Below are 10,090 nucleotides of genomic sequence, written 5' to 3'. Positions count from 1 at the left end.
GTATGTTTGTTTGTTTATTTTAGAGGAGAAACAGTTGCAGATGATGCAAGGATGTTTCACTGACTCCAAAGTAAAGACCCTGTTCTTTCAACTCCTCTAACTTCATTTTGATCCCACTTTTCCAGGCCAGAAGTTGAACATCCTGTTTGTGTGTATCCGGTTTTCCCTCTCACTCTGTTCTGTAGCACTAAGGGATTCTACAACTTCCTGAATGCTACCAGACTTTATTTTTGGTGGCTTCTTGATTTGTTTGTTTTAATACTGCGCTGTCCAGCTGGCAGTCTTTGGGATTACGTTGCAGCCTCTGGGCTCCTGCCCAGCCTCCAATCCCCACATCATTCCAGATGCAATAGCAGCCAGAGACTCTGGGCTCCCCCCCACCTTTGGCTGCTGCTTCCTGCCCCAGGGGGTGGGCACTTTAACAGGATGGGAGCTGAGGGTGAGCCTGGGGCACATGGTGCACTGGGTGGGTGCAGGTTGCAGTGGGGGGGTGAGTCTTGGGCCTGTGCTATAGCAGTGTGGGGGCCGTGGCCTACCCTGCTGCAGCCTGTTGGCTGTGTAGCTTCTGGCTATTTGGAAGTTCAACAGCCCTGTTTTAATAAATAAGATGGATAAAGCATGGAATAAAAATTTACTGTTGGTGGATAAAATTCCATGTAAAAGAAGAAGTTTATATGGCACATGGCCACACACAGTGTGTTACATCACTCTATATTTGTTGGATAGTAAGTAAGTGACATCTGATCTTGGTTGTCAGGAGTTTTATTTTTAGCTGTAAAAAGGAAACAAGTGACTTGTGGCTGCTATCATAGACTCTTAAGAATTGTGAAAGACCGTTTTGTCATCTCCAAGTGAATTAAACAGAAAAAAAAACAAATTAAACCTTTCCAGCTGAGCACTGGCTAGTACTGAAAAACACAGGTTTGCATTGGTTTTATCTGCTCCACCTGACATGACCTGATTTTATTCCTGACTTAATATATATTAAAACATATGTCAAGAATATGTCCACCTTTCATTTCAGCCACTGTTATTTTCACTGTTGGTCAGAACAGTATTCTAGAATTACATACATGTATTCTTTCTCTATCTCCCCCCTTTCTCTCTTCCTCCTTTTTTGGCTAAAAATTTAGCGTAATCCCTAGTGTTGCTACATTATAAAAATGCCTCAGCTTTATTTGTGCCCTATAGTAAGCTATGGAATGGAAAGAAAAAACTTGAATTATTAAATAATTAAACAAAAAATCCCTTTGCCAGTAATAAACCCAGGATAACCTGGCTCGCGTCTCTCAAGTCTCTTTCGCTCTTTTTTTTTTTTTTTACTTGACATGTAGAGCCAGCCAGCTATGAGGCAGTGACTAGCAAATCTGCTGGCACAACTTTCTTGTAAGTTGAATAGCAGTTCTTTTAAAAGAATGCTGGCCCTCGTTCAGTTTCCCTAGCAAGTCGAAATTCTGTTATCAATAAAATAAGCACATTGGGAGAAATACTACCTGGTAATATTATTGATGTCCCCTCAAAGTCAGTGGGGGTTTGGCAGTCTCTCTCTCTCTCTCTCATATTGACTCCACACTCATTATACCTTTTAATATACTTCTAGTTTTCTAGAAAAAACGTTTATTTTATCTAGCTTATCTAGGGCCTAAATAGTTCTGGAGCTTTGATTTTCACGTAGAGCATGCATTTGTCGGATTTTTAGGTTTGAAGTGGCTTGACTGAACATTGTTTATTTTGTAAAGTTACACTTGCAGCACGTTCTTATTTTTCCCATTTACTGGCGACATTTCTGGAGCTATCTCTTCCTGAAAGTGTTATGGCTTTGTGATTAAAATCATCTACGGTCTAAGAGAGATTTTAATGGGTAAATTAGCATGTGTGATTCAGTATACTGCTTTTGTTTTCAAAAAGCAGAAATGATCACCATTCATGAGTGGTACTTTATACAATGACAATTTGTGTGTGTGAGATCAATAAGTATTAATACTAGTTTTTCTGTAATAGCATACTTTATTGTAATATTAATTAAGCTGACTATTTTGATCTGTTATTATTTCTAGTCCATATTTGTTGATCATAGAATGTCTCTTCATTTTTGTGGATTAAGCTGAGGGAGAATAAACCTGTGTCAAAATTGAACCAGCTGCCTGATAGATTTCTTTTCTTCAGGCTACAGAAAGTGAGATGGGAGATGTAGATTTAACAGGACTCCCAGAAGCACCTGTGGACTCTGAAGATGAAGAGGAGGAGGAAGATGAAGATATTGACAGAACTTCAGATCCATTATTAGGACGAGACGTTGTACGAGAGTGCCTTGAAAAAGAACCTGCAGATAAAACGGATGATGACATTGGTGAGAAATAAAAAGATCTTGATTTGGCATTCAGTATTATAATCCAGATAATAGACATTTTTTAAAAAAGTGTGTGAGCACGTTATTAATAAAACCATAGCCTCATAACTTTTCGTGGTGTATCTTGGAGATCTTTCTGCTCTAAAGAGTTTATAACCTAACTAGATTATTTGTCTTTGATCTCTCATATTGGGTATAGAAAGCAAGATACTTCAAATGTTAGGGCTGAGATATTGCATTAAGTAAATTGATGATTACAGTTTGGTAATGAGGGAGGCCTAAAGTAATTCTGACTATGTGTAACTGCTGGATTTGTTACCAAATCCTAGTGAAGGCATCATATTATCATAGGACAGAAAGGCTGACTTAAATTGCAGAAGATTTGAGCCAAAATGACAGTTCTACAAGCTGTAAGCTAGAGCTGGCGGTTGTTTAGCACTAATATGAAGACTAGGACTGTTTAGACTTTTCCTGTAATTATTTTCCTACACTTTGGAAAAAAATAGTTTGTTGTTGCCGATATTAACAATCTAATAATAACCATGCAGTTGGGATATATTATAATGTTTAAATTGCTCAAAGTTCAAGTGTTTCTCTGCTTAGCTAGATTGATGCCTTAATAGTCAATCAGACTGAAAAGCCCAGTTCCATTTATTGCTGTTAAAATGCATACTGTGCTCATTTAGCTGCAGGCACTAATAGGGATTGAAATACCACTGAGCAATTCTTTCAGTGAGTTTAACTCTGAGGTTTGATATACCTGTCAGGGGGTTGGTACCTTAGAGGCTCCAGGCCTTGCAATCTTCATGTCAATATTTCCTTTATCTAATAGAGCAATTACTGGAATTTATGCATCAGCTCCCAGCTTTTGCAAACATGACCATGTCTGTGAGAAGAGAGCTTTGTTCAGTTATGATATTTGAAGTGGTAGAACAAGCGGGAGCCATCATACTGGAAGACGGACAAGAAGTAAGTTATTGCATCTACCTTAATGATGATTCATGTGTCTTGATCCTCAGGACTTTTAACATGTTGAAATCATGATATATAATGGTATTAATTTGTATTTATAGTAGATAAACATTAGTATGCTGTTAGCAGTTGAAGTACTAACCACCTCATAAAAACTCTTTCAAAATTTTATTTTTCATCCTATAAAAGAAGAGGTCATTTCTGGCATTAAAAATAAATAAGGTCTCTTGTTCTTTTGGTGCAGTAAACTTTCAAAACACATTTTGACCTCTTGTGAAATTTCTATTTATTATGGATTGATGGAGTCATTTAGATCTTTCCACATATCTGAGCATCCAGCTGTCCTGTTTTAACAGGTATATTTAAAAAAACATTGCAGAAGAGCATGGCCTTATTGTTAGAGGTCTACTTCGTTTATAGTTTTGCGGTTTTCACAGAAAACGCGACAAATGGCATTGTCCATGATTGCCAGGAAATAGTGCATCACCTGTGATTTCCCATGAAATCAACTAAAAAAAGCCCCAGTGTATTATTCATATAATATTCTGTTTTAGAATGTCCCAATGCTTACTGCAATATAAAGACAGCACTACAATCACTCTAGCCATAGATCGTGTGATTGAGAGTTACTGTCTGCTAGTGAGATAGACAAAGCGAACGCACCAGTCAGGGAAGTGATAGTGTTTTTATGGTTAACATTAATTAGTATGTCTAATTTTTGGAAGACTGTTACATATAATAATGAATTATGATATAAGTCACTATTTATATTGTATATACATTTATATTTATAATATATTTACATTTAGTTTTGAAAGTTAATATTTAGATTTATAATAATATGATGCATTATATGATATAATTTACTTTTTGTAGAATTTGCCGTTATCTAGTATATGCCTCTCTGCCAGTCAGTGGCGAGGGGTGGGGCCCTCGGGGAAATGCCTGCAAAATCAGCTTCCCATGCTGCAGCCAAGCTGCAAAAATTGCTTCGTCTTGCTGCGAGTTAAGGAGACCCCTATTCATTGTCAAAGGGATCACAGGACGTGCAGATGTTTCAAAATGTTTAGTCAGACAGGAAAACGGGGCCCATCATTTTTTGTAGTGTCACTCCTCCACAAATCAATATCTGGAAATTGTGTAATGGGAAATAAATTCGTATTTGATTCCTCCTTTACTTACTGTTTATAAGACGATGGACGGCATACATTATAAAGAAAGGACTGTTATGACATTGTAAGAACAATGTGTTTTCTCCTATGTGGGTTAATTTTTCTGAGAGATGAATAATGAAACGTCTTCTGTACAAAATTTGCTGAGTCGCATTTTTTTAATTCCCTCTAGCTTGATTCTTGGTATGTCATTTTAAATGGCACTGTGGAGATCAGCTATCCAGATGGGAAAACTGAAAATCTCTGTATGGGAAATAGTTTTGGGATTACTCCTTCTCTGGAAAAACAGTATATGAATGGAGTGGTTAGAACCAAAGTAGATGACTGTCAGGTAAGTTTTACACATGCATATAACCCTCTTATGAACTTAAGGTTCAAAAATAGTCTGTTTTCATCTAATGCAATTACCTTTTTCTAGAAATAGAATAAAGAAAATTTCTACCTTGTTTTGTTAATCTTAGGCTAGTTGCAGTTTTCCTTCTTTCTTTTGGTAGTTCAGATTTCTTTTCCGTTTGCTGTCACATGAGAAACAGGAACTATTTGTGCTGAAGTAATTGGCTGTTAAAGGACCCTAGTCATGCTGTTTGTGCATTTGAAAGGCAGCAAGAACAGTTAAATAGAAAATATACATCTCCACTTTTTAAAGAAGTAAGTTCTTTTCTAGGACTGCTTCTTAAGGAGCCCAACAAGAGTACAGTATACCATTTTGTTAAATATACTATCCTATAGTAATTTCACTTGTATTCCATAATTTAATATCTACTGGAACTAGACAGGACAGAACTGGATTGATGTCAAATGGTAAGTTAGCACTGCTGTATAACATGGGTCTGGGTTTGGTGTGTGGACATGTGCTTACCTACTACAGATTTGTTAAGTGTTCCCATGTCTTTCTGGCACAGTTTGTATGCATAGCCCAGCAAGATTACTGGCGCATTCTGAACCATGTGGAAAAAAACACTCATAAAGTTGAGGAAGAAGGAGAAATTGTTATGGTAAAGGAGCACAGAGAGCTGGATCGCAGTGGAACCAGGAAAGGACACATAGTTATTAAGGTGACTTTACTTTACTTGCTAAATAATTTTCTTGTCAATTTATTACATTTTAATTTATTAAAAATATGGTAAGAACCCAGGACAGATGTTCAGTTTTATCTATTCTAAAACAGTGTGATTAGGAAGGATTTAGATTTTCATGTAAATATACTAGCAGTTCCTTGTTAATAAAGTAGGGCCTGTTCAGCAAATATTTTTTTGATTGTGTTTAAAAAATTATACTGTTTTTATAGCTACTGTCTATATATGTTGTATTGGTTTAGAAGAGGGACTTAATTGTTTTTTTTACCTAGGAACTGTACTCGTTTGTTGTAGCAACATGCTACTCCTACGAAGGGCACTTTTATATGTGCTCCGGGAGGGGTTATGCTTTAATTAGAGCAGCTCTCGGAGCTGCTCTAATTAAAGCACTGTCATGTGTCATATCAGCGTCCCCATGCTTAAAAATGGCTTGTTCAAGTGCCCCTGCTGCCATTTTTAAGTGCATGGATGCTGATACACGAGACACAGGAAACTGCTGAAGCGCAGAAATTGCCATGCTCCAGCAGATTTGATTAATTGGGTCTGTTCTGACACACTGGAATTCCACGTGCCAGAGCAGCCTCCACGCTTGTGTATAGACACCAAAAGTGTCCAGGAAGAAAGAAATGGGAGAACTGGATATAACCTGTGTTTTGATTATCTCTTTCTAAGAGCTTATCAGGCAAAGAAAATGTTGTAGGATTAGGAACTGTGTATCATTTTCTGAAACCCCCTTGTTTTTTTTATTTTTAAGGCAACACCTGAGCGACTCATCACACATTTAATAGAAGAGCATTCCATCGTTGATCCAACTTACATAGAAGACTTCCTTTTAACATACAGAACATTTCTCTCAAGCCCCTTGGAAGTTGGGGATAAGCTCTTGGAGTGGTTTGAAGTAGATAGCCTCAGGGATAAGGTTTGTTTATGACTTACAGATAAATATTCTTGCAGAAAATTTCTCAAACACATCCTCATTTGTAGAGCTGCTAAATCATGATGGTTCCAAAATAATCAAAGCATAATTTATTTAAGAATGATGTATGATTTCAGTAGCATCAGGAAGCATTCTTTCATGTTGTTGCAGGCATGTAATATTTGATTTCAAATTCTGATACACCCGTGTAGCTCTTTACAGTATATGGTCTCTGATTTTAAAATACAAATGCCATCATGTCTCATGGCATCCAAATCTAGACCTATGTCGATGAATTTTACATGGCGCAAATATTTTGCTATATTGTCCTATATTTTGAGTATAAATAACACACTGAGTCCTCTTAGAAAAAACTTTTCTATTAGCATATAATTTCTTGGGCATATCAGTGTTTCTTTCATGGCGATGCATTGCATCTGTCTTCCACTTTATTTGCGGAATGCAGCTTTTAAATGCATCAAGCATTTTTGTATGACCATGATACCACCCATTAGGGCAACTAATAAAAGTACTTTTGGAAATGGAGATGTGACTGTAGCTGTCATGTAACTGTACTCTTGCATAGGAAAAAGTTATGCAGTCTGGGGTTTTAGTTTATAGCCTATTAGTTTAAAAGGTGGCAATAATGCTCTAGTTCTATTTCATCATTTATATACTAGATTTGAGCTAAAACAAAAACAGCAGAATAATGAAGGAGCCAGTTTCTAAAATTGCACACTTTTCCTGTGCCTTACAGCTGTGTTTCATATAGTTGCTTCTTTCTGCTGTTCACTTTGACAGTCACCATCACTTATTTAAAAAAAAAAAAAGAGAGAGGAAAAAAAAGAAGAAAAAATGCAGGTCTACAAAAAACTTTTGAAATTAACTTCTGTTTTATATTAGTTGATACTCAATTGACAGGATGTTCTGAAACAGCATATACTTAAAAGAAGTGTTTCCTCTCAATATACTACTTTTAAAAATGAACTGAAAGTATAGGGATAGAGAATGCAAATTACTTCTTATCAAGCCATGGCTTCAACACCATTTTTTTGAAAGTGGGAATTTAGCACTGTTAAATGGCAGCATTTATGTATTTATTTATTTTTGACTTGCAAGGGAAAAAGCTATCTCAGCAGATAAAACAGGAAGGAATACATTTTTTTAAAGAGTGAAATTGCTGTCGTTGTTAAACTTTTGTTTAATGGGGATTTTTGAGCAATTAACAGATTTATTATATTATGAGAGTTTTACGAGAATTCTGTAGCACAGTGAAAGGCATTATCAAAAGTTAGTGACAAAGCTTTCAGAATATAATGTTTTATTATTATAGTGTATTTCCTAGAAATTATTCTTAAAGAAATGATCCTTCACTGTGACAGTGAATGAAAGTTTAAGGTTCCTGCATTAAGCAAAGACAATTACAAATAAAAGGTGAAAAGATAAGTGTAGGTTCAAGAAAAATAGTAATACAGGCCATCAGATCCAATTTGATTTTCCCTTATTTCATCATTTTAATTGTGCAGTCAAGAAAAAAAGTAAAAATGACCTGTTTATGGTTTTCAGTTTTGAAAAGACTGTGAACTTACTGCTGAAACCACTGGAATGTCAGATTTGTTTAGAGTAGGGCAGTCAACCAATTAAAAAAATTGATCACAGTTAGTTGCACGATTAAAACATTAGTCACAATTCTATTGCAATTTTAATTACACAGCAATAAACTCAGAATTTATGTGCAGAAAAACTCAGTGATGGAGGTACTGTGTATGGTTGGGTTGTGGGTGGCGTGTGTGGGGGTGGAATTTGTGAAGGTGTTGGGGGGGCTGTGGGTGTGTGGGATTTAGAGTCTGGGGAGGGGGGGTTCCCACATGCTCTGGCAGGATGTGGGGTACTGTAGGTCAGGAGTGAGGGGCAGCAGCAGGGCTGGGATGGGGCTGTGGCTTGGAAGTGAGGGGCTGACAGACACATGCACAGACACCACCCAGCAGGTAAGTCTGTGTGGGGGAATGGGTGTGGGAGAGGGAAGGGGTGTGTGGGAGCAGGGGCTGGGATAAATGGGGCCCCAGAGCTGGGGCGGGTCATGGGACGGAGCCATGGGTGGCTTATCCGGGGCGTGGGGGGCTCCCATTGCTGCGCACACCTTGCGGGGGAGGCATGGGGAGCATGTACCCTCAGAATTCATGTGCAGGCCATAGGTGGGCTCCCTGCTGCCTTTATCCCGGGAGTCTCTTGCTGGCTGCGCCTGGTCCCTTACCTGCCTGGTGGTGGGAGGCACAGCATGGCATCGTGTGGCTCCCCAGGCAACAGCAGTGGGGAGCAGAGCCCACTGCGGAGTGGCAACCTGCCTCTGCCCTGTGTGCTAATCTGGGGAGCATGTGCCCCCCAGACCTCCCCTGGGGGTGTGCACAGTGGCCCAAGCGCCCCTGCACTCCTGGACAAGCTGCCCATGGCTTCATCCCACAAACCACCCCAGCCCCTGTCCCTGCTTCTGTCCCACTCCCTCCCTCCCTCACCATGGGGACCTCAATCTGCACCCCGCACACCCCTCCATGCCCCTTCCCCTTCACAGATTTATCTGGCGTGCGCTACTCCACATGCTGCTGGGCTGCGTTTCTGGCCATATGCAGCTGCATGTCTGTGCATGCCCCTCCTTACCTGCTGCAGCCCCCCAGAGTCCATGCAGAGCAGCGCAGAGGCTGCGGTGATGGTGGTGGAGCGGAGACTGAATGCAGGATCCAAAACCATGCGCACGATTAATGCACTAAAAAAATTAAGGCGAACAACGATTAATGCCTTAGTCACAATTAATTGACGGCCCTAGTTTATAGCATATACATCTTGTCATGTTTATATCTTAATATTAATTATTAAACCAAACAAACTACTTCCCCCGTCCTCTCCCTCCAAAACACCAACAGGAACCACAATTAAAACACCTTTGTGTCAATGTTATTTTTCCAGGTTACCAGAGTGGTCTTATTGTGGGTAAACAATCATTTTAATGATTTTGAAGGAGATCCTGCTATGACGCGTTTTCTGGAAGAATTTGAAAAAAACTTGGAAAATACGGTAGGTTTATAAGTAATCAGTATCTTGCCTTGTGGTGATTGGTGTCTTATTTTTTATCTAGTTTAAGAATATAAAAAAGAGTTTGGTTACATGGTGACAATTTATAGGCACCTTTAACAGAAACATATTTGTTCTAAATCATAACTGATTGTCTCAAGTCCAGGAGTAAAATGATGTAGACAGTATTCATTTTTCTGCCTCTGTGGTTTTTCAAGAATCATAGAAAATTAGGATTAGAAGGGACCTCAGAAGGTCACCTGGTCTAACCCCTTGCTCAAAGCAGGGACATCACCAACTAGATCATCCCAGCCAAAGCTTTGTCTAGCTGGGTCTTAAAAACATCCAAGGACGAGGTTCTATAACTTGAGTAACCTGCTTCAGTGTTTACTATCTTCCTAGTTAGAAAATTCATCCTCATATCTAATCTGAAGTTCCCTTGCTGCAACTTGAGACCATTGGTTCTTGTTGTGTTATCTGCCACCACTGAGAACAGTCCAGCTCCATCATCTTTTGAACCCCTACTTCAAGAATCATA

The 10,090-nt window shown here is 38.8% G+C and overlaps 1 protein-coding gene across 7 annotated transcripts in view; it reads left to right on the top strand.

Annotated features, from left to right (window-relative positions):
- The window catches only part of RAPGEF6 (Rap guanine nucleotide exchange factor 6), a 266,305-nt gene that overhangs the window by 196,811 nt on the left and 59,404 nt on the right, over positions 1 to 10,090 (top strand). For all 7 annotated transcript variants that reach the window (XM_019506313.1, XM_019506311.1, XM_019506309.1 and 4 more), the window contains 6 exons: positions 2,167 to 2,350; positions 3,183 to 3,319; positions 4,667 to 4,825; positions 5,397 to 5,549; positions 6,325 to 6,489; positions 9,448 to 9,555. In XM_019506313.1, coding sequence (XP_019361858.1) covers positions 2,167 to 2,350; positions 3,183 to 3,319; positions 4,667 to 4,825; positions 5,397 to 5,549; positions 6,325 to 6,489; positions 9,448 to 9,555 — 906 coding nt within the window. The remainder of the gene's footprint in view (positions 1 to 2,166; positions 2,351 to 3,182; positions 3,320 to 4,666; positions 4,826 to 5,396; positions 5,550 to 6,324; positions 6,490 to 9,447; positions 9,556 to 10,090) is intronic.

Source organism: Gavialis gangeticus, unplaced genomic scaffold (genome assembly GCF_001723915.1).
Source record: "Gavialis gangeticus isolate Ggan-Ray unplaced genomic scaffold, GavGan_comp1, whole genome shotgun sequence".
Taxonomy (NCBI): domain Eukaryota; kingdom Metazoa; phylum Chordata; order Crocodylia; family Gavialidae; genus Gavialis; species Gavialis gangeticus.
Note: the sequence above shows the minus strand (reverse complement) of the source record. Positions and strands in the feature narration are given on the sequence as shown.